This window comes from Numida meleagris, chromosome 1 (genome assembly GCF_002078875.1).
Source record: "Numida meleagris isolate 19003 breed g44 Domestic line chromosome 1, NumMel1.0, whole genome shotgun sequence".
NCBI classification, from domain to species: Eukaryota; Metazoa; Chordata; class Aves; order Galliformes; family Numididae; genus Numida; species Numida meleagris.
Genome location: NC_034409.1, coordinates 107,272,110 through 107,296,685, shown reverse-complemented (window position 1 = coordinate 107,296,685; position 24,576 = coordinate 107,272,110). Strand labels below are relative to the sequence as shown.

The 24,576-nt window shown below is 42.9% G+C and overlaps 1 protein-coding gene across 4 annotated transcripts in view; it reads right to left on the bottom strand.

The window, feature by feature from the left end:
* The window catches only part of UMODL1 (uromodulin like 1), a 48,181-nt gene continuing 29,059 nt past the window's right edge, over nucleotides 5,455-24,576 (bottom strand). For 3 of the 4 annotated variants that reach the window (XM_021406312.1, XM_021406322.1, XM_021406331.1), the window contains 9 exons: nucleotides 20,165-20,378; nucleotides 19,096-19,233; nucleotides 16,807-17,264; nucleotides 16,179-16,321; nucleotides 15,257-15,493; nucleotides 14,322-14,481; nucleotides 11,950-12,034; nucleotides 9,053-9,277; nucleotides 5,455-7,359 (listed from right to left, as the gene is read on the bottom strand). In XM_021406312.1, the coding sequence (XP_021261987.1) occupies nucleotides 9,090-9,277; nucleotides 11,950-12,034; nucleotides 14,322-14,481; nucleotides 15,257-15,493; nucleotides 16,179-16,321; nucleotides 16,807-17,264; nucleotides 19,096-19,233; nucleotides 20,165-20,378 (1,623 nt within the window). In that variant the 3' untranslated portion in view covers nucleotides 5,455-7,359; nucleotides 9,053-9,089. The remainder of the gene's footprint in view (nucleotides 7,360-9,052; nucleotides 9,278-11,949; nucleotides 12,035-14,321; nucleotides 14,482-15,256; nucleotides 15,494-16,178; nucleotides 16,322-16,806; nucleotides 17,265-19,095; nucleotides 19,234-20,164; nucleotides 20,379-24,576) is intronic. The other variant, XM_021406318.1, reaches the window with a different exon arrangement.

Sequence of the window (24,576 nt, the reverse complement as noted above, 5' to 3'; positions counted from 1 at the left end):
CTTTCTCAGCATCATGAGAATTCTTCCCTACTCAGCTCCAGTGTTTGTTAAGTGTGATGCTAAAAGTGACAGGGTTAGAAATAGGAATATTAACTCCTCCAACAAAGGTTTATTATTCAGTAGTAAATATCACAGTAATTATATCAGAGCATGTACCCACTACTCATATCCTATATTCAGGAAATAAAACTAGAACTTGCATTGACTGGTAAGTTTCAGGCAGTTTCAAACTACTTTGGATAGTTAATGATTTGTCATCTTCAGTTTAGCAGATAACAAGAGTAACATGCCAAACTACTAGAAAACTCTCACATCAGAACAAAATATATTTATTTTTGATACTGAGCAACTTTCAGCTCCTGCTGGGGAAAAAATAAAAAAATAAAAAAGCAGCAGGACAAAATTACATGGCAGGGCAGTCACATTAACAGCCCTTTCATGGTGCATAACACATAGCTGGCTTACGTTATTGCATGTGGTTTCATAATTATAGAACCCAGAAAAGAAAAGTCAACAGGTGACTTTGTGGTATTACATAGTCAGATGGGAATCAAGTGCAAGTGTAACAGATAAATTTTAGAGCTTTTTCCTGCTGATGTGAAGCAGATATTTAGATGTCTTCCACACCCACGTCTCTCAGCTGAAAGCATTTATCCTGCTAATGCAAGGCTGCTGCTTTAACAGCCCCACCAAGCTTCAACTACAGCTTTAGGTCAATCATAGAATCATTTGAGTTGGAAGGAACCCTTAAAGACCATCTAGTCCAACTCCCCTGCAACAAACAGGGACGTCTACAGCTCCGTGTGGCCTCAGAGTTGTCCCTTGCTGGAGTACCCTGCAAGTGGCATTAGTCACAGTGATAAGAACCATCATTGCTATCTCTTCTTTTGGCTACTTCCTGCTAAAAGCAGAATGACCGGATGAGGGGCTAGCCTCACATAAAGACTCAGAGGTCTGTGTGCTGCATGGACAGAGGATCCCCATACAAAGCAATAACACAGTCAAGCTGCAGAGGAGGGCAGGCATTCACACCAGTTCCCTTATATTGTTTATCTGCAGGGCTGTAGGGCTGTAGGCTCCACTCAGCAGATCAGCTTCTTTCAGTCTCCCCCTGAAGGACTGCAGAGGCGGCTTAAGACCCATCAGAGTGGTATGGTGGGACTTATCCCATAGTATAACTCTCTCCTGTGGGCAGGCATGGCCCCAACAGGCTGCAGGGCTCATGGTGGAGCAGAGGGTTGAAAGGAGAAAACCTGGTGTCAAGCAGGATCATCTCCAAGCTCTGAAACTGCCTCCACCTTTCCTACAGGCCTGGGTGCCTCCCCACCTCTGCCCTTCACTCCCTTGCAGCAGGCCCCATGGCGGAGCAAGCTGTCTGGGCAGCACAAGCTGCCCAGGGCTAGGACTCGGCAGCGAAACCAGCTCCTGATGCCATCATGTCATGGCAAGGCTTTTGGGGCTGGGGTGCAGCCATGCCCAGTGGCACCAGAGCTTTGTAAGTCATCTGCTGCTGACAGCCTCAGCTTCCATCCAGGCACAGCAGTGGTGGGGTGCAGCCACTTCACCTCCCTGGCCTGGGTGTGGCCCTGGCCCCTCTCCTTCTCTTCGTTCTGCATGCCTGGAGGTCAGCACCCAGGCCCAAAGCACTGCCACATAGTGCAAACTGGGGTTTTCTCCCTTCACCACTTCCCTGGGCAGCCTCTTCCAGTGCCTCACCACTCTGAGAAGAAATTTTTCCTAATATCCAACATGAACCTCCCCTGGTGCAACTTGAGGCCATTACCTCTCATTCTATTGCTGTCACCTGGGAGAAGAGGGTGACCCCCACCTCATCACAACCTACTTCTTCCAACCTTTACCAGGTCTCCCATTTCATCTATGATCTGCCAAAGGCAGCAGGAACCCCAGCAGGAGCTGTCAAGACAGGAGGCTGTATTTTCAGTCAGCACATCACTCTCAAATAGCTCGGGCTCCATTGTGTTAAGTTCAACTGCATTTCTTATTCTTGATTTCATATTATGTTTCCTCCCATTAATAATCTGTATTCTCAGCTCTCAGTGAAGTAACAGAGCATAGGTCTGAATGAAGGTTTCTGGGAGGCAATGTGTCACACTTTGTACTCGGTGACAACTGGCTAAGGTGGTTGCATCAACTGGGTGAATACAAATAGCACTGGTGCTTTGCTGGGGAAGTGAAAGCAGTCAAAGCAGTGATGCCCTATACAAGGACAAGGTACAAATATTGGTTCCTCTTTTCAGTGGGAAGAGAGTACCTTGTCTGTCTTTACTCCATGAAAATGCTAATAACAGTTGAAGAAAAAAATTTTGGAACAGGTACTAAAAATAACAAACCTAGGATTACTAAATATAAATCCTCCCAAAGAGGACATGAAGCCTCCAGTGTTCAGTATTAAGGAGTTGCAAAAGAGGTATATTATCATCAGTAGTACTGTCTCAAAAAGAAATCAGAGAATCCAAGAATCACAGAATCATAGGTATTAGAAGGGACCTTTGGGGATCATCAAGTCCAGCCCCCAGCTCAAACAGAATGTAGGACCATGATCACAGCCTGGACATGCCATCACACTGACTTTGGCTTTCATAGAAGTGAGAAGAGAGTTAGATGTTATTTTCAGGGGAAAGACTGAACTTTACAATGTGGTACTTCCTGTACACCTGTAAGACAACAAATGTTTCTTCCTCCCATTTAAGAATAAGATTCAAAGCTGAAGCCAAATGAGAAAATGGGGAGAATGGAGTCAAATAGATGCTGACAAACACAGGAAGCAAGCAGCACTATCCATAATCTCATGAGAAAAAGTGACGTGATTTTTAAATGGGCTGTGTCGTGCAGCCTCAAACTATCAGCTGAGCATCTTCTAGGACATAAGTGAAACAGCTTCAGAAGGCAATCACATCTTATTCAATTGTTACTCCTGGCTTTTGCCTTACTGAAGAAAGTGAGAGCTGTGGGATTTAGTTTGGCCTCATGCTGTGCAAAAGCTGCTCTGTAAAAATTTAAGTTGGATAAGGCTATTCATATGTAACACTCAGCAGCGTGAGAGCCTCTCAGGGTTGGCACTAGAACAAACACAAGACCCTGCTATCTATATGTGCTAGTAATAGCTGTATTTGTTGGAAATACTGAGGTGAAGCACCTCCTTCATCCTTTCAAACTGCCAGATGCCAAAGGCAGCTAATAAATGCGAGCACTGTTTGGCCTCCCACTGATGTGAGCATTTCATATCAAAGCTCTAGGCAGTGTGAGAGGCAAAGCCAGACACTCTGTGAGTGGATTTGAAGAGTTTAAACACTACTGAGCATAAACCATGAAGAACTTGCACTGCCACTATTGCTGTGAGCTGCCAGCACATTCCCAAGGATATGGCAATACTGTTTGCCGGAAAGATTTGATCCAAGGGAAAAATTTTACCCAACTGTCTCCGTTAGAAAGGCAGTCTTTTCTTGGCATTTAGAGGGCACTGTTACAACTGTGAAGTGAGAAGTTTTTTTGTATTTTGAATATATATGTTCTCTGTACAATTGCACTATTCCTAACCGGTCAAAATCCAGTCTGTCACACACCCAAACAAGCACAAAGGTGAGATGATACACTTACTACCTGTTTTCATTCCTCGTACGATTAAAAAAAAACAGTTACTAGGCAGCAGCATACATTTACCCTAACTGTCCCAATGCTTTTATAGCTTTGGTTACAGGTAGGGCTGAGCACCAGCTGTTTTAAAGAGAACAGTATGAGTGGATATTTCTGGATCCACTACAAGCACCACACCAGTGATTTATTACTGACACTTTGTCACAGGAACTTCATGGGAACTTTATTATTTTGGCCCTTTACTGCTTTTCTCCATGCCATCTCCAAATGTTCAAGTTTTTCTCAATTTCCCTTTTGTACTTGCATTTATGATTGCTTACAGCGTACATATCATTGTGACTCCATTTGTATGTACAAGTCTCTAGAACTTGTCTTCCTGTGGGTTTCAGAGGAAAAAATCTCTTTTGTTGGGAAACAAAACGCAGAAAGCCTTAGCCTGAAGTCATCTGCAGCCAGGCCTGCCAGCACTGGGAGAGAGCAAAGGGAGAGGAAAAATCTGTCAAAAAATTGAGAAGCTTTGAAAGGTAGTACCTCTGTAATTTGAGGATACTACTCAGCTATGTGGGGATACTACTCAGGCCCCAAGGCAATGCTGAGCAGACCAAAGCAGCCATTAGGCGGCTCTGTGCTCTAGGCTTTTCCATCAGACTGTAGCTGAAATTGTATTTTTAGTCCAATTGAAATCAAAGATTGTCAGCTCCTCTAACTAGTTTCCTTCCTCAGCCTACAAGAAAACTTTCCAAACAGGCATTAAAAAGTCCACTCCTTGATAATTTTAATGGACAAGGATATTTTCCAATTATCTCAGCTTTTTCCGAAACCCAGTGGGACTAGAATTTGGCAACTGTATAATATCAGAGAAAGGAATAATGATGCATGTTTTGCACCAGGTGTCAGCGTTATGGTGTTCTCAGTGAACAATGGGGACACTGGGCACGCATACACTGGTCTAAAGTGGCTCTCAGAAAACAACGGAAGAGGTCAAAGCTAAATCTTCAGATTTGATTTTTATACATTTTTTAACCTCTGTCTCAAATAATTATCTAGAGAGATGTTAACAGAACAAAAGGTGGGCAGCAGGGGACTGGAAAAGGGAGATGGTCAGTGCGACTCTTCCAGAAGAGCTCTCCTTGGTCGCAGAACTGCTTATTTGGTAAAACCACCCAATGACTGGTGCGAAGGACTGACCACGGTGTCTAAAATGAGCCCTCCAAAGCCATCGGGCCTTGTCTAAGCAGCAGATGAGATGGTATAAGTAGGTACAGCAGGACCCTACTGCACCTTGTATATACTACCCCCACCAAACAATCTGTTCTGTGCCTCAGCATGAAAAGGAGACACAAGGGGACACAGTGCAAAGGAAAAAACAACCACTGGAAGAAAGCAGGAAATGATGAACAAAGAAAATGGGCAGCAGCTGTACAATACCCATATACAGATGAGAAAGGAGGTGCTGGTGTTCTTCCCTGCTTTTCACACTTGGCTCCAGATGAGCCCACTAGAACCCTCAGAAGCACTATTTTCAAACCGGATCATCACGTTACTAGATTTCTATTACTGGGCTGTGAATGATGAATACTCTTTTGGTCATCTTCGCTGCAAAGCTTGGAACTGAAAGCATGTTTCTCCTTTGCAGCCTTCAAGAAAGAGGCCCTTAATAAGCATAAGTGTATGTGTTTGGTTCTTGGTAGTTGCAGAGCAATGGTCACATGTTGTGTTTTGAGTGGTCTGAACTGATACTTGAACAGCTCTTCACCAGCTTCTACATCCACACAATGCATGCCTTAATACCTGTGACTAATTTGTTAGAGGAAAAAATAACTGTACAAAAACCAACAATAAGGTATGAGAGTGCTTTTATTAAAACACTACAACACAGCTAATTCAGGTAATCACGATATCAGTTTCTGATGAGCATGCATGGTATCAAACAGAAGCAACTGCTCAGCCTCCATTAGTGGTATAGCTCTGCTGCAATCAATAGGCAAATCTCTAGCCCTGCTACGAGAGGAGGATTGTATACACTACAAACTACGAAAGTATTTTTAGTAAAATAGATTGAACTTCCACTGTGCGCAGAAAGCAAACACATATATTTGACAGCAAACAGCGAAAGTGAGGAGACACCTACATCATAAAAAGTTAATGATTGTGTTTATCAGACTTTAAAATTACAAAGGTAAGTTGCAGTTCCATTAATGGATTATAACCAAATTGATTTTTTTTTTCCTAACAGGATCTGAGAACTGATATTTCAGCAATGAAAAGATAAGTCAAAGATTTTTACTTCTTACAGATCCACATGAATCAAAACAGAATATAAAAGATAAATCTGAAATTAATTTATGAATCTTTATGCTATGTATAACTTCTAAGATCAACCAGTCTGACCTTTTGCAAAACACAGGCTACATCTTTTACCCAGCAGTCTTAGTATGTAACAGTAGCTGGATAAAGAAGCTAGAAAAGCAGATTTTCAATGCTATTCTGTACCAACAAATCAGCACGTAAATGCTATGGCGGATATGAGTAGTTGTGAATTCAAACTAATGGCCAATTTCCACTAGAGAGCTGTTTGTAATGGTGTTCATTTCACTTAAAGAGGAATTATCTTCTTCACTGCAAACTTCTGCGTTCCTGTGATGCCGACCCAGCACCCTCCGCCACTGGCCAGGAGGTGTGTGTGTAGCAATTGGAACCTGGCGGTGGTGGGGATCAGTTACCACACTCTCCGTCTTCCAGAACACTCACTGAAGAGTCCTGCAAGGCCTGCTTGCTGTGTCAAAAATGTTTTTGTTCCAGTTTATCCAGCTGAACAAATTGTTGTGGTATTCAGTGAAGCTCAGAAACTAAACCTTTGCTGCTGCAGTAATGGTAGGGTCTTGCACGCAGCCAAAATGCGTGTCAAATTTTACCTACTGCGTGCAATTGGAGTGCTCTCACTTTGCTGGGCAGCACACTCTGTGCCTCAACTGCAAAATCACTCTGGTCTAATTAAACAGAGTTGATAGGTAGCAATGGAATTATATGGAAAATTGAGGATTTCCACTGGCAAAACTTAGTACTTTTATTTTTTCAGCAAGCCCTTAAGCCCTTAATTAAAGAATCTACAATTGAGCCTCAAAACTCATGCCGAAGAACACACTGAGCAGGTTGAGTCACTGACTCATGGTGAATTTTCTTTATTTGGTGATAGATCATGTACTTGTTCTCCAGCTTCTGTATACTTAAGGCGTTGCATAGTTAGGTCTTCAGCGTTGCTGCATCTCAAGGTTTCAACCTCACCTTAAGTATACAGTGAATAACAAAACAAAAATGAAATCTCTAACGTTTTCCTGATTTGCTTCCTGAAATATTTAGAGAAACATGTTGCTTGTGACTAGTAATGGCACAAATTATGCTAAGAGGGGAAAACTGTAATGTGGCACAGTGGGACTGCCCAGTCTTGAAACATGAATAGAGAACCATGAAGTCTTTCCTTTTTCTCTTGTACTTTTTCCCATGTAAAAACCACCAGAGAAGTTGACTTCAACTTGGAGTTGCAGTCACAAACAGCTCTTTGAACATTAGGGAAAAGCTAAATTGCTACCAAAACAAAAAAAAAAACGAGGGATACAGAAGCCTTTTACGTGTGATGTTAAGAGCCAGCGTTGCAATCATTTGTGGCCACCATCATGAAGAGTAATGAAAGCCAAATGCAGAATAAAGACAAGCAGCAATTCTCTGTGATGAGACACGCTCCAACTAGAAAAAAAAAATTAGAAAAAAATCATAAGAAATGTACTGCAGGGGAGCTGGACTAGATGGCCTTCAGAGGTTCCTTCCAACTCTAAGGATTCTATGATTCTATGAAAGGGAAGTGTATAGGGAAGAAGAGCTGAGTTGTTCCAGCATCTAAAAGAGGACATTGTCTGAGACTCCAACATGCTTATTATATATCATTATATAAAAATATTATGATCCTGAAAATATCCTTTATGCTACAATATCATTGCACAACTCTGTAATTGTCATTAATATCAAGTGTTGCAATCACTCATGACCACTCAAGAGAGCAGAATGATGAGTGAAGATAAGCTACTCTTCTCTCTGTATAAAGACTCGGAGTCTTTCTACGCACCTTTTAATTTGATGGACCTAGATATGTTTTTATGCTGGGTTATGGGACTTGTGTCATTGATGGAACTGTACAGCTGCTGGAAGGGAAATCACCTTCCCTTTGGGCTCCAGACAGGACAGATTGCCCAGACTTTGGGAAGCAATCAGAGCATCACTATCACTTACAGAGGTCTCAGAGAAACTGCCCACATCCAACTGTGGAAGGTGGTCTGTGTAATACAAGTCTAGGGGAAATAGAGCTTGTAGTGACTGTTGAAGATTCTGCAAGCAGACAGCTGGGGTACAGTCTTCCCTGTTCTTTCTTTGTCTTGTAGGTGAACAACACTGCGCTCAGTGAAGCAAATGACATTATCTGCAAATACCATCATGATGAATCTAGCGAATTTGCTGTGGTTATGGCAGCTGCATTGTTATGTATGAAGCCTCCATCAGGAAGGAGTTCCTAACTGTGGTAACAACGTCAGATAAGCCCCTGCCCAAGAATAAAATGTAATCAGATCCACAGTAAACAGCCGTGAATTGTGAAGCAATGTTAGGTGTTATTTTTCAGCACCTCTCTTTTCTGCTCTTAAAGGCACAAACATACAAACCATTGTGAGCATCTAGATTTTACTAAAAAAAAAAGTGCTGAACCCTGTAACTGAATCTGTTCCTGAATCTGGAAAAGTGTTAAATTCCAAAATTGCAGCAGCAGAACTTGTTACATTGGTTAACACTTCTCAGAGCTGTCTTTACAGACTCTCTGCAGGCTCTTCCAAGAACCACTTAAACATTATCAACATTCCAGTTCTTTATGTCTAATATCCCACCATTTTTTTGAAGAATAGTCCCCTCTGAAAAATAGTGAAACCCAAGCATTTTCAGAAAGGGACAACTACTGAAGCAAATTAGTTTCTGCAGTAGCCCTGCCGGTAGCAGGGGGGGGTTGGAACTTGATGATCCCTGGGGTCCCTTTCAACCCAAGCCATTCTATGATTCTATGACTTAGAGGGGCAGAGTTTCCCTCTTTTATTATACTAATCTATGATCTAAAACTGAAAGAGCTATACTTTCTGTGGAAGTGGTCATTGGTGCTGTGACAAAAGAGACAAGTGACTGAGACTGAAGGCATGGAGAAAGATGAGGAAGAGGAGGCTATCATCCTCTTCCACATTCTGCAGCATCTGAAAACAGGCAAGAATTGTAAGAATTTCATATTCCTGTGATCTTCACCTGCAGCAAACAGGATAGGAGATTTAATACCTTTACACAGAGGATGTTCGTCTGCAAGTATTTAACCATTTCATGAAGAGCTAAACAGCTAAAGAAAGTAACTTACCATGATTCAGCTCTCACATCTGGTAACGTGGAAGTCGCTAATCATAGAACACTTGGTAGCTGAAGTTGTCAGACTTGATTCTGAAGTTATATCTTCCCATCTTTCGCTTGCACTGGAAAATGACAAGGCTCACAACTGCCAGCACAAAGCCAAACACAGCAATGGCAATAAGGATGATATATCCAACTCCCACACCAGGCTTCTTCTCTCTCTTTGAATTGGATGCTAAAAAAAGAAGAGGTGAAAGACAAAAGCTTTGAAATTCCTAAATCTTTTCCTGGGGTACAAAGCCAGTCAAGCAGTATAACCTTGCCCACAGATTAGCCAATAGAACTGTGATACCACATTGATACAACATTTTGAGGAAGGTGATTCTCGTGGAAAGGTCCAAGTTCTCTTTTTACATAAAAGTGCAGTGTCCCTACAGACATTAGTCTGATACATGTTGGGAATTTGACTCTACAATATTCTGAAAAAATAAGAATTAAAGGATGAGGATTGGTGACTTTGAAATGCTGCCTTACTTTTGTAATGACCCCAGAGGTGAAGCCTTCTTCCATCTAAATCCTGCCCCTATTCATCTACAGTTATTAAAAACATTGATTTGCTTTTATCTCCTATGTAATAGTTCTTTAAACACAAACCATTTAAGGAAGGGTTATCCATGTGTGCAGGGTCTCTAGGCAGCAGAGATCTGGCCACTGCAGTCAATGGAGACACACTGAAGGACTCACTCAACTCTGGAGCCTGGGCATAGGCATTTAGTGCTACCTGAGAACCCCAAGGATATCTACAATATCTGCATATGTCTGGCAGACATGGCATGGGACCTGCTGAAGACCAGTAGTCTTCCGGAATAGCACCCAGACCTGTGGGGAAAGAGGGAGTGGGGTCACCATAGCCATCTCACTGAGCATGAGATGCCTGTGTGTGGGCAAGAGCCAGGTCCCTTGTTGCCAGCTGTCTCCATAGCTTCCAGTGACTGTCAACAGAATGTGTTCACCTGGTTCACATATAGGCACTTCCTCGTAACTGTCCAAATTTGCAGGCAGAATCCCCTCTCCTGTAACATTATACCTCTATTTATATTTGTATCTATACTCTTACGCATTTCTAATTCATTCTTATGTTTGATGTACCTACAAAGACATTTGCATATGTTTCCAGGGTAACTCTCGTTTACCCATGCACAGTACATACGGTGTGCAGAAGACAAGTAGTGATGCACATGTGCCAGTAATTAGAAACAAGATCTAAGGCACGGGATAACAGTCCAGGCTATGGAACATCCAGGACATCATTCTAAGACAGGCCATGTCAGTGTTGCACAATACATTTTAGTTTGAATTTTGGTATATAAAAAAAAAAAAGAAGATAGACAGTGGAAATTGTACTCTGTTGCCCAACACAGACAGAACAGGGCTTCCTGAAGATAATGCATCAGTGGCCTTTGCTATGTGTCAAGCAGTATAGGTAGAGCAGTTACAAATTATTTCATGTTTCACTGCAGCAGCTTACCTGCCACAATAACTCCCATTCTCCTTCAGCATAGAGCTGGACATCATTGTCTATAGAATCATAGAATCCTTAGAGTTGGAAGGGATATTTAAAGTTCATCTAGTCCAACTTCCCTGCAATGAACAGGGACATGCACAGCTAGATCAGGTTGCTCAGAGCCTGATCCAGCCTTGCCTTGAAATTCTCCAGGGGTCAAGGCATCCACCACCTCTCTGGGCAACCTGTTCCAGTGGCTCACCACACCTCACTATAAAAGACTTTTTCCTTATATCTAACCTAAATCTACCCTCTTTGAGCTTGAAACCATTTCCCCTTGTTCTATCACAACAGACCCTGCTGAAGAGTCTGTCTCCTTCTTTCCTGTAGCTCCCCTTTACATACTGAAATACCGCTATTAGGTCACCTCTCAGCCTTCTCTCCTCCAAGCTGAACAGCCCCAACTCTCAGCCTGTACGTCTAGCCTCACACTTAAAATGCAATGTGAATATCCAATATGGAAATATAAGACAATATCTTGTACCACCACGCTGCTACAGCTTTGCCTAGGAACTGATGTCATGCAACCCAAAGCTCCCCTCACTGCAGGTCCTTTTGTGCAATGGCTGTTCTGCAAAATCAGAAGTGTGTCAGGGTCTCTGTCTGTTCTCAGTAGCCATGTATTAAAACTATGGTGTTGGTGTGTACAAATGAGTGTTTTATGCCAATGCATTAGGAACGCAAATGGCTGGAGGAGGCCAAATAATTGCAAATGTTAACAGCAGCAGTTGCCCTTGAAAACATAACTCGGGATAAATGCAGAAAAGGCAGAAGTGAAACAGATTGCTTGTACACAGAGCTGGTGTTGACCGTCTGTTAACCTATGCTGCACCACTCCGCCAGGCTGACCAAGGTGCTGTGCATCAGCAAGGCTCTGCCACCTTCCCTCACAGTAATAACGAAGTCAACATCAGGAAGTTTAAGGAAACACAGCAATGTAATCTCTGACATCCTTTGATTTAGGAATTCAGAGCTCAATATAATTGTGACCTAAGCACAGTGTAGAGTAAACACTAGAAAAACTGATTGCAATCTAAGACGCAAGCCTCTTTTGCACTCTACAGATTTAATTGCAGCTTGATTTCATGGCTGTTGTACTTGCTGCCCTGTGAAACAGCTACACCTTTTTCCTCTCCTTTTCATTCCCTTGACAGTTTGATAGTCTCTTTGCTGGAGGGCACACACTTTTTCACACTGTCACACGGCTTCAGTGAGAACTGCTCCTCAGAAAAGTATGCTGAGGGTTTTGTTTCACAGGTTATCAGGTCCTTTGCGGTGAAAAAGAGTCTTAAAAGGGTGGTTACTCTCCGTCCTCTTTTTGCAAGCATCTATTTGTAACTTACCGGCAGATTTACACAGAGGTCCCCAGGATGTTCTGTGGGTAGCGATGATTTCACCAGTTTTCAGGGATCGAGCTGCATGGCATCTCTGCAACAATAAATTCAGACTGCAACAAGTCACATGGCTGACTAATGGATAACACAAAACCTTCTGAGGTGTATGTGAAAGCCCAGCGCTATTCTGATCCATGGAGGTTTGTGTTTCTTAACGTTATGCTTTGTTTCACTGAAGTGAGTTAATCAAAGTTCAAAGGAAATGGCATTAGGGAAACACTGGTTTAAAATCTGCAGTTAGATACCCTGGAAAGCAGGGCTGTGAACAGACATTTCTCATAGACAGTCTCTTTCTTTTCGTTAACTCTCTCTTTTGGAGAAACCTTACAGGGGAATAAGCTTCTCGCTCTTCTGCACACCTCCTTGGCAACACAGTTCAGTTAGTTTGCTGCCCTTTTGTTGTAAGACGCAACCTAAAGGTCTCTGCCGGGAACAGCAGACTGCTGAGGTTATTCAGAAGACACTGTGGCTTTCCCAGAAGTGCACATAAACACAGAGAAACGAAAAAAAGCAGGGAAGTGCAAGGGTGTCTCACCAAGCTTGATTGCACACGAATGTCTCACCAGTGTTACCAGCCTGGTTACACTGACACACCTCTATAATCCACTGTCAGCAGGTGCCCACAGCCAGGCCAGCCCCCCCCCAAAATACCCCTGTAGGTGCAACTTTGGTCTATCCTTGAACAGCTTTCCCAGCTAGACAGATCCACAGCTAGACAGTACGCTCACACAGCTGTTCCCTGGTGTCGGTGGTTCCTGGTTGCCTTGTTCTACCAAGTGTATTGGTGGTGACCACGCAGCTTTCTTCCTCCCATCCTAAGTCATGTCTCCTACCCATTTCTTACTGCCGTCCTCCCTAATCTTCTAGAGCATCTTACTCTCTTCTCCAAGAAAACAAGGAATAAAAAGAGTGAATAAGGAGATAACATGGAGCAAGTAATTCTATTACTCAACTCTAACCCTAGCAGCTAAACCGCTCTACCAGCAAACCTACCAGCACCTAGCAAAGCAACTGTTTGCTTCCTCGCAGCAGCAATACCAGCCCATTCAGACCCTGTCCTGCCCATCCCTCTTCTTCCCCTGCCTCTCATCTTCTTCCACATCCTTCCTCATCTCTGCACGACACTGCTTGTGCAATTGTTCCATGAATGTGGGGAGGGATCCAGCTCCCCAAAGCGGGGCATAGCCTGGGGGTTGCTCGTACACTGATACTTAATGCACTAAATCAGCTGTGCAACCTGGAGCCATCTTTCCATCTGTCAGTCAGGTTTCCCGATCCTACTTATTTTCTTTATTTTTTTTTTTAATCTGGAGGAAGCTTTATACCTTGAGAAAGGAAACTAGTATCTTCAGCTTGCCATTTTTAATCTTTTAGGAAGAGATCATTTACTTTATAATGAGCTTAAGCTGAGTTATTTAGAGCTAGAGGAAGGTGTCAAACAATGGAGGAGCACCAAACTGTTAATGAAAACATCCTCGGTGGGAAAAAAAGAAAAAAAAAAGAACAGGAAAGTTGGCAGACAGAAGGGAGAATTCCTGTGTAAAGGGCATAAAGGGGAAGAAAAAAAATAAATAAAAAGGGAGGAAAAAAGCTATCTGCAAAGCCTGATTATTATTATTTCATTTCCATGGTAGCAACACATTTTTAGATTAAGCAGTGATTATCCCTTAGAATTAAAAGGTAACAATGCCTTGGAGCACGGGAGGAAGATGATAAGAAAGTGAAGTTTTTATGAGAACATTGTTTGATTTACTACTTGTAAAAGCCACGGAGTTTTTAAAAACCCTGCTAAACTCTATTAGATTCTATTAGATGGCCCTAGAAACTTAATGCCATGGAGCTTCCTCTCCTGGCACCTAAACCCTGACCTGTAGGAACAAATCTCAAGGGGAAGAAGAAAGGACAGAAAGGCATCCCACATCCATTTGCTCAAACATTCCCACTGAAACTGCCAATATGGGTGGTAACTATTTGTGACATGCTTATGTGATCTGACACATTTCTGAACAGCTTCTCTCGCTGTAACTTCTGCTCATTGCCTTCCAGCCACCTTGAGGATAAGGTGAAAGGTTCAGTCCTCAAGTCCCCCAGCCTTTTAATACCCATTGCTATGCACACTCCATGCTTCTAACTACAAGGATGAGAAATAGGAAGAAAGGGGAACACCTCCGTATGTCTGTATTTCTTTCCCATTCCTCCCTTCTCCCAGTGGAGGATGAAGGAGCTATTTTAAACCCAATTTGGAAACATGATTCCTTCAGTTACACAGAAGGACCACACATGGTACATCAGAGAATAACAGCACATAGCAAAACCCTTACCGTCCTGCAGGTACTTCCTGGTGTCTCCATACAGATACGAATTTTGCAGTGTAGGTAAACTACAGAGTTGTTGATGAAGGAAAAGATTTTCAGCTTAAACTGTGCTTTGCTTGAATTCCCATTCTCTAGAAGCGTGGTGTACGTATTTGGAATAGGACAGCTGAAAAGGAGGAGAAAATCACATGTAGCAGCTAGGGCTATAGAAGTCATGTTGTGAATATAGCACAGGAGGGATAAGGGACTATTGCTGCTTTGCTATCACAGATAGCAAATAGAATAGGAGATACAAGAGGTGGTTGTGGGTATGGAAAAGAAGAGAAAGAGTGCCACAGAGGACTTAAAATGGCTTTACCAAACACAAAGTGAAACCAACAACTTACTAATAGGAATAGTTTTTTGTTACTGAAAAAAAGGACCATCCTGTGTTTTAAGATTGAGAGTGAACATAGGGAACACGATGTCAAGGTGAGTTCGGGGATCCAGACAGGAATAAACATTCTCCTTTACCAGAGGCTGCATTAATACTGTCTGTGAGTCATAACAAATAGGAATCCATCAACCTACACCTTCAGTGATGAGAATTACATAAGACCCTGGTAAAATCTCAATCATAGAGAGATGGGTGAAGCACACATTTTTCAAATATTCCTTCACTGTTGTCCATGAAAACCACCTATTCCTTCCAGTCAAAGGTACAATACTTTTACAGAACTATGGGGAAGACAACCAAGCTCTAACAATGACCACATTCCACTTTAAAAATAATTTCTCTTCATACTTTGTTCTAAGGTTTGACCAGTTGAACATTAAGGGATGGTGCATATGAATGAAGAAAACACACAGAAAAGATATTTTAAATAAAACATATTCACAGTCAATGCCACTGGAAGATTCAAAGTAGAGCACATGTTGTTTCCAAGTGACATTTGCTGTACCTGTTGTTGATAAAAGCAAATGAGAGGGGATCCACTGAATTGTTGGTCGGAGTTGCCCAGCAGTCAGTGAGGACCACCTTCAGCTTGCTGTCTGCTCTCTGAATCCCCACTTCAATCAGTACATCATCACTGGCTGAGACACTGAAATTTTTTGGTATTGAGGAGTTTCCAATAAATAACTGCATTTCTGTTCTGAAGTGTCCAGATCCATGTAAATCCTCAAAAATGGTGTAAATTCTGAAAAAACAATTTAACTTTTAAAGACCACAAGTTTGATTTGCCTTGGTAAGTCATAAAATGGTGCCTCAACCGCTTGTGCATTTAAGTAGTGAAAAGTTATCTGCAATCTAGGATACTAGGGAAATGTTCAAGAGAAAAGGATGAAGATGCATCGAGTTTTCAGTTGGAATGGTAGGAAGCACAGAAAGGCAAGAGGAAGAACTCCAAGGGTGGAATGTCATGGCAATACAAGTAGAGCAGATAGATGTTTGAGTAGACTTGAAGGGCAATAAGAATATGATTTGTCTTAAAGGTCCAAATAAAGACAGTAAAAGCTTAGCGCAGAAGAGAAGAGCCATAACATTTAAGGAAAAGAAAGAAATTTGAGCGGTGTGTGAGAGATATGAGAAAATTAGAAGGTCAGAGAGAAGGGGCTGGAGAAAGATTTGTATGAATGGAGAACATTCACTGGCAGAGCAAAGCTTGCGCTGCTGCCTTTGCTGAGAGCATAAACAGCAGATTTGGTTCCATCTTTCTACTACTACAACTTATGGCTGGTGATTGCCCAAGAAGGCAAAGAGCAGGAATCCTGTCTCCCAGAACTGCACCAGTAGCCCCCAAAATTTTATTTTCATCTATGTCTTGGCCAGGGAACGGTCATGCAGGACACCAGCATTTCAAAGCACAGAGAGATGCTCCTTACCCTTCTGCAGTGTATCCAGAGGAAGTCAAGAGATCATTTTGAAACACACAGTGGATAGGACTGGCAACTTTTAAGTGGTGGATTACTCCCTGAGCAGAATCGTCATTCCGCAGTATGGTTTTCACTATGGTGTTAGTCACATTCTGGAACACAGAAAGAAGAAAGCATGACTTGATCACTTTTCCACAAGGCAATTTCTGCAATTTTGCATGGCCTGAGCAAAAAAATTGTTTTGGGATCCATAAGGGCATCCACAGCTCCCAGTTACTGGGAGAAAGTGGGGTATTTTCTATATATGATGCTGAAATTGCTCTCAAGAAAAAAAAAGAAGATTCTTACAGCTACAGGGGAAGCCCACAGAGGTATGGAAAGTGGATTTTGGTTTGGAGAGGCTCTTGAGCTTTCCTGTTGAACCTCAAAGATGTCCTATTTCTTGCTTGCCCTCTGCCCCAAACAGATGGGCAACTTCCTACTCACATTAAGGAGTTTTCTTTTTCCAAAGATATTTCCTTGCCCAACACCTCAGCAATGAACAGACTGTACTCCTAGATAGGGAACTGCCATTACCCCTCCCAGAGAGAAAAAGTGCTATGGGTCTTCTTGGCTTTCCCTGGCTCAGGCAACTTACGGTCTCAACTTCAGTGCCACATTCACTCCAGCCAGCCTGCAGCACAGCGTGAGTGTCATTGCTGATGCTCACATTGCAGAGAGGCTCCCCCAGGTACAGGGAAGACTCAGGGATGGATTCCTGATGTAAAAATCCCTTCTGGATGGCAATAACAGTCTTCTCAATTTCACAGAACACTATCGCTGCATCTTTAATGGAAGCCTCCTGGGCAGGTTTAACAAGGGGGGCAGGAGATGCTCGAGGAGGAACATCAGGAGCAGACACAGAACCCATGGTAAGAAGAGGCAGTGTCACACTGGAGAATGGGCTGTCCTCCAGAGCTTTGTTTTGCGTAGTAGAGGAGTTCAATGAAACAAATGAGGAAACATAAGTTGAAGTCTCCAAAGATGTCACAGGTAAAACTGCGCTGGGTAGTGGCTTCCTGTCCACCACTGTTCCCTCCTGGCTGGGAGGCAATGCTGAAGAGTGACAAAAATAAAGGTACTGATGTAATTTACAGATTCAGACTGATTTGATAATGTAAAAACAAACCCATTTGAGGAAACTCACAGTTACTGGCAGAAAGATAGCTACTTCTATATGTTTAACTAGCTCTACGTACTGTCACAGCTGTGGCTTTTTGTTTTGTTTTGTTTTTTAAGAAATAACCCATGAAATACATAAAGCACCTGTGATAAAAGCCAAAGTGCCTTATTTTGTGTGAGCTGCAATAACTAGTATGCTTGAGCAAAGCACATGTTCACAGCTTTTGGATGAGCAGGGCTTGCACAAGATCCTCAACTGCAAGCCCCTGAGCAAGTATTTGGATCTTTTTGCCTAGTTCCGTGAGTGACTGCACATCTCTGGCTGTGGGGTATAAACAGGAGCAGAATTTGTTTAAAAAACTGGCCCTATTTTGAGCAGTTTGTATCCAGAAAATATTACACTGAGTGCTTTGGAAACACCATTTATGAGGGACTTGAAGGACAAACTTTATGCAGCAGGCCCATCTTGCACACGTATGCCTGGAGAGATGTAACGAGGCAGTTAACAAAGACGTTGGTAGGAATCTGTAATGATTCTAGGAAGAAGGCAAGCATGGAAAAAGGAAAAGCAGAGACTGAGATCAGCATGTACGTCAAACACACTGCTTCCAGCACAGGCTCTGGGGTTACCTCATGGCACTTTGGTAGTAGAAACAACCTATGTGTCTGACTTAGAATCAGAGAATGGTATGAGTTGGAAGGGACACTTAAAGGTCATTTAGTCCAACTCCCCTGCAATGGACAGGGACACCTACAGCTCCATCAGGTGCTCAGAGCCCATCCAGCCTGACCTTGAATGTCTCCAGGGATGGGGCATCCACCACTTCTCTGGGCAACCTGTGCCAGTGCTTCAGTAAAAGATTTAGAGAGCACCTATATAATAAACTTCATTTGCAGTGGAACGGGATGTGTCTCATTGCACAAAAATTCTCTTAATCAGTTTTTAATTGGCTGCAAATGCAAGTAACATTTTTTTCCCAAGCAACATAAAAATACATATATGCACATATCCTCTGGATCTTCCCAGCTTTCAGGAGTGCCCCAAATTGAAAAGCTGTGGATTTGAATGTAAGCTGAATAAGAAGTTTCTGCTCTTTCCAAGCTGAATTTCCCAAAAAGCTCATTATCATTATAAATGTGATTGCTAAATAAAACAGAGCAAAAGTTGGTATCAGCTCACACACCCTTGTGACTTCAGTCAATGAGTAGCTTACCACTGTGGTTACAAAAACAAAAACAAGCACAAATTATGGAAGATGACTCAAAGGATTTAGAAGCTCAAAAACTGATTATATGTCAGCTAACAAATGATTCAAGGAAAGACAAAAGAAGAAGATAAATGAATCAACTAATACAAAACAGTCATTTGTCATACTGTACTAACTTTTCATCCCTGAGGCAATATAGAGGTCACACCATGTACCTGCTTTCTACTACCTTCTCTGTCCTTCTCTGTTACCACCAATGGAAGTAACTAACATACTTTTAATGGCAAAAATGAGAAAACAGAACTATTAGAAGAACCTTAGGCTGTTCACACCTTAGAAGAAAGGTAGCATTAAATATTCGTATAATAAGCTCTCATTTTACTGCAGTCAGAAATACATGAAGTCCACTGCAAGTCTTTCCCCATTAGCATGCAGCTGTGTACAACAAATGGAATTCAACCTCAGCAAAATTTCAGGGCCTGTGGCAAGTATGACTTTGATCCAACAGAGAGTGCTCAGAGTTCAGTTAGCCATTAGACAGTAATAAAAAAATTTGCCTTCACAGTTTCTTCCAGGTCTTTCTGGATGCACATCGGCAAATCCATTGTTGCAGCTGCAGTGGTAAAACCCAAGTGTGTTATAACATGATGCATCTGGGGAGCAGTCATCTTCTTCGCTCTTGCACTCATCATAATCTGTTGGGTATATTTAAGCAAAAGGTGAAGGTGGAGAGTGTATAAATGGAAACGTGGTGTTTCTGAAACAGGTTCAAGGGGTAGGCACCCCACAAAGCACTACCACGAGTTAGCCAGGATTTAGAAATTAACCTGAGATGTAACTTTCCAGATTCACAGCTGCAAGGATAACAGGCAACAGGAAAGTGCAGAACAGGCCGTATACTTGCTTTTGATGTCATTTTGCCTGAGATTTTAATTGGCAGCTTGTAACAATAATATTTGGACAAACTTATCACATTCAGGATATATAATTCGATATTGCTTTCAGAGATGACACATCAGTTTGTGGAACAGGATTCAACAGTAGTTAGTCAGGAGACTACTGTTTATTGTTACTGACTTAGATCTCGTAAAGAAAAAGAGATTTTACAATAAGCCACTGTGCTCATCTCGACAAACTGTTTACTTTCATCTGAACTCCCAGCCCACAGGTGTGTGAAGGAAATGCATACTCCTACTGCAGGAATTTTCCTTTTCATTTATTTGTTCCTTGGATTTCTATCTTATTCAAAATTATCAGTACAATGTAAAGAGTAATGTGTTCCAAAATAATTTTAAATGAAGTTAACTACGTCTGTATACAATGACATGTTTCCAATGGTGGCTAATAAAACCCTTAGTTTGTTACAGTTTCTAATAACTCCATATGTTCTTCTCTATAAAATTATTGCTAGCTAGAGACAAAAAGACCAGTTTGTTCTGATCAGGTGTACCTCTCCTCTTATCTTTCAGTGTTTTCTGAAAAAGCTTATTGGATGGATAAGCAGAAGAGAATGGCTTCTCATCCATTTGTTTTACAGATATTTTCTCCTCAAAAAATACAGAATGATAATAGGCTTTATGATCTTTCTAGTTCTGAAGAACAACTGGGCTATAAGCTGCTCCTTACCGTTTATGGAGAGACTGTTCTTGTCAACTGTGAAATAGGAGCTGTGTTCAATTGCATCACGAAAAGCGGTGATGATGTAGTAGATATCCACATCTTCTGCAATCAGTAAATGGAAACTTACCACGGTGCTCCCATTAGTAATATCAGTTATCAACACTTTAATCAGACCAGAATCCACCTGCTGAAGGACATCAAGGGGCAGAGATTTATGTACCTGGAATAAAAACAAAGTACACTTTAAAAAGAGTAGATATACACAATTATATTTTAGGCATTGTACATTGTCCAGAAATGAATATTATGCATTACAATTGTGCTTCATATTCTGGAGGGAAACAGCATAAAAAATTACTCTCCGCTTTATTATTTTTCTACTCTACAGCAGCAGAAGGATATGGCATGTATTTAACCCTGAGCATTAAACAAGATAAATTATTAAGATACTTCATCTGTCATTTGGCACAAGTCCTTGCAAAGGCATCTGATAACAGCAAGGGAGAGAAGAAATTGCAGGAATGCAGAATCATAAAATCACTTAAGTTAGAAAAACCTGTAAGATCAAGTCCAACCATCATGTAACACTACCTAGCCCACCACTAAACCACATCCCTAAGCAACACATCCGCAAATATCTTAAATACCTCCAGGAATGGGAACTCCATCATGTCCCTGGGTAGCCCTTTCCAATGCCTCACCACTCCTTCTGTGAAGAAATTCTTCCTGACATCCAGTTTAAACCTCCGCTGATATAACTTGAGGCCATTTACTCACATCCTATCACTTGTCACCTGAAAATAGAGACTGACAGCCAGCTCGCTACAATCTCCTTTCAGGTAGTTGTAGAGAGTGATGAGGTCTCCTCTCAAACTCTTCTTCTCCAGACTGAACAGCCACAGTTCCCTCAGCCACTGCTCATATAACATTTTCTCATCCCTTCACCAGATTCATTGCTCTTCTCTGAACACATTGCAGCAAGTCAATGGCCTTCTTGTAGCAAGAGGTCCAAAACTGAGCACACTGTTTGGGGTGCACTGTCAATGGTGCTGTGTACAAGAGGATGATCACTTCCCTAGTCCTGCTGGCCATGCTATTTCTGATGCAGGCCAGGATGCCATTGACCTTCTTGGCCACCTGGGCACACTGCTAGCTCATGTTCAGATGGCTGTTGACCAGTGCCCCCAGGACCTTTTCTGTCAGGCAGCTTTCCAGCCACTCTTCCCCAAGGCTATACTGCTGCATGAAGTTGCTATGACCCAAGTGTAGCACCCAATATTTAGCCTTCCTGAACTCCGTGCAAGGTGGATCACAAATCCTCCCTAAACATTCAATGGCCAGGCTAAGGAATGGCTCCACATCACTTTGAATGGAGACAGTCTCCCTCAAAGTACCGCAGTGCTAAGCCACAGCTGAGCTGAGGGCATCCTGGAGAAGTCAATGAAGTTCACAATATGTACACAGCCACCTTGCAACTCACTAGCAGTCAAAGACAGAAAACACATCACCTATGCCAAAGCACACTGGGCCTCAGTCATGGCAGCCCAGAAGCAGCCTCAAGAGTACACCAGAGAGCGGGATGGTCAGCTTTCTGCAGGACAGGACCACATAGCTCTGCTTGAGGCTTTGTATTTGTTGGGCTTCTCAGCCTCTCTGTCTTCACTTCAGAGAAGAGACAGCAGAGAGATGAAGGGACTGGAGATGTGGATTTGACCTCCTACCTTTCCAGTCTTCATAGACTCATAGAATCATTAAGGTTGGAAAAGGCCTTGAAGATCATCTAAAATTACCAACCCATCTCCACCATGCCCACTAACCATATACCTCACTGCCACATCCACACAGCTCTTGAATACCTCCACCACCTCCCTAGGCAGCCCGTTTCAGTGCCTCACCATTCTTTCTGAGAATAAATTCTTCCTAATATCCAACCTGAACTGCCTCTTTCGCTTCCTATGGAGGGCAGCCACCCACAGGAGCACCTCCTCCATTAGGGTGGCAACGGGACAAGTCAGCCAGGCATGCATAGGAGCCCAGGGACACACAGCAACTTTGGCATTCACAGCCAAAGTTTTGCCAAGTTTGCCATCGCTCTCCACCTCCAGGCTCTGCACCAGTCAGAGGAAGAGCAGACACAGGACAGATGGTGTTGTCTAGAAGGACCAACGCAAGATGAGACAAAAGGCTGATGATAATTCAGCTTTAAAGGGTATGTTGAGAAAACATTTTACAGAAGGACAGACTTGTTTCAGAGAAATTGGAAAACATCCACAAATTCTCCCTTAATTGTTTTAATCTGATTGCCCACACAATGGGCCCCACAGGACTGAACAGGACTCCCTGCTACCTGCACATCCCAAGGGGATGCAGAGAATGCACACAAACAGGGGCTTGTACACCAGCTGGCTCCGACATCCAACCACAGTGCGTGCAGAGTGCAGCGCACATCTGAAGGCCAGGTGCCAGGGTAGGCACAGCCTGCGTGATACCACCCATCAACACTGTGTCTTTTTCCATTCAGTTAGTCCAGGGGGATGCTCACAGATCCCTTGTGTTTCATAACATCTTTCCCACATGTCTGGGAGGACTTTTTATATCCTTTCACACCTACAACTAAAAAGTGCAGACAAAGAACGAGTGGGTCATCACTTCCAAGCCTGAATGTGGTGGTCCTGAGCTGTCAGTATTATAATTGTGCTTAGAAATGGCCAGAAGAAGTGCAACAGCAGACTGGCAGCTCACATCTCTGCTCTGCTTTAAGATCGTCTCTTCAGGATACATCAGGCACTTCCTTCCCCTGCTCAGTTTCCTAGGCATTAAGGGGGGCAGGTGGAGGCTGTGTTGCAATCACCTCCAACCCCTTCTTCCGCTATACATCTCCTGCAGGAAATATCTGCAGCAGAAGGGCTGGAGTTCAGCCACAAGTTCAGACAGGGCTGGTGACATTGGAGCTGTGCTCAGGGCGCAGGCCGTGACTGCTGCCAGGGAGAGCCTAGGAGAGGCAATGGGGCAGCTGTGGCAGCTGACAAGAGAATTGCTAGAATCCTCATTTCTCTCACACCTGTGCATCCAGCCCATGCTTTTTTTTTTTTTTTTTTTTTCTGGATTGTCCCAGGTGACCACAGCTCCACATATCAAAGCTGATGCATCTGTCCACTGTGTATTATCCGTCCCAGGAGACCAGGCTCTGTAGGCATGCTGTAGCCCTTTTTTGAGTTGCTGGAATTAATGTGCATTGCGTGGAGCAAACTCTCTGATTGAACCCACAAAGGGCTCCCACACACCAGTAAGCCCCATGCAACAAACCATGCAGTGCCCCATGGGGTGTGCAGGCAGAGCTGGAAGAATGCAAGGGATAACCTCCCTAGGAAAGCCTGGGCAGCCTCAAAATCCTCATTCCCCCAGGCCACAGGGCTTCGGGACACAGTCTCTTCTCCCTTTCTGCCTTTTCACAAGAATTTCATAGAATCACAGAATCATTAAGGTTGGAGAAGACCTCTAAGATCACCTAGTCCAGCCATCAGCCCATCCCCACTGTGCCCACTGACCATGTCCCTCAGTGCCACATCCACACGGCTCTTGAACACCTCCAGGGACGATGACTCCACCACCTCCCTGGGCAACCTGTGCCACTGCTTCACTGCTCTTTCTGATAAGAGATTCTACCAATATCCATGCTGAATGCTTGATGGTAAGCATTAAGCTTTTGTATTTTCATCATTTTTGTCTGAAGTTCTGGACATTGATGATGTCAGAGATAACTCTTAGCTCATCCCCAGTCTCACCACTATTTCCTTCTCAGCTTTCTCCTGAAGTTTTCATTTTATTGGTGCTCCCCTGTGACTTAGGTTTGGGATATTTGTTTGGTTGCTTGCTTTTTGTTTGTTTGTTTATTTCTCTCCTTATCCACATTTTTCCTTGCTAAGGACTCAGAGCTCAAAAAGCATCACTGGGATATTCATCTGTTCTTGTGTTTAGCCACTAGGTGACACTGCAAAACCCTTTATTTAGAAGACTGCATGACTTCGCTACAGGTACCACACCCTGGGCTACCAACATAATGGTTGATGAAGTGGGGCTCGAAAAGTCTGAAAAGAGAGAACTTTTTAGAAGAAACCCCCATTTTTCCCCCTAGAAAAATGAAATATCTTGTATCTGCTGTTGCTACTATTTCTGTAGCACACACAAAACACAGCTGTACCAAAGCAGGAGAAAAGTGCACCAGAAGAGACCCCCAGGAGAGTGAGGCAACACCAGCAGAACAAATGCCAGCACCGAGGGAAGGGAATGCCCCCGATAAAATAAGACAACTGCACTCTAATAGAGAAGATGACTTAATCCCCGTATCAAGCCTCATTCCACACTCAGATAGCTTTAAATGCAATTATTTTAAGTGCATAAAGCTACATCAAACGAAG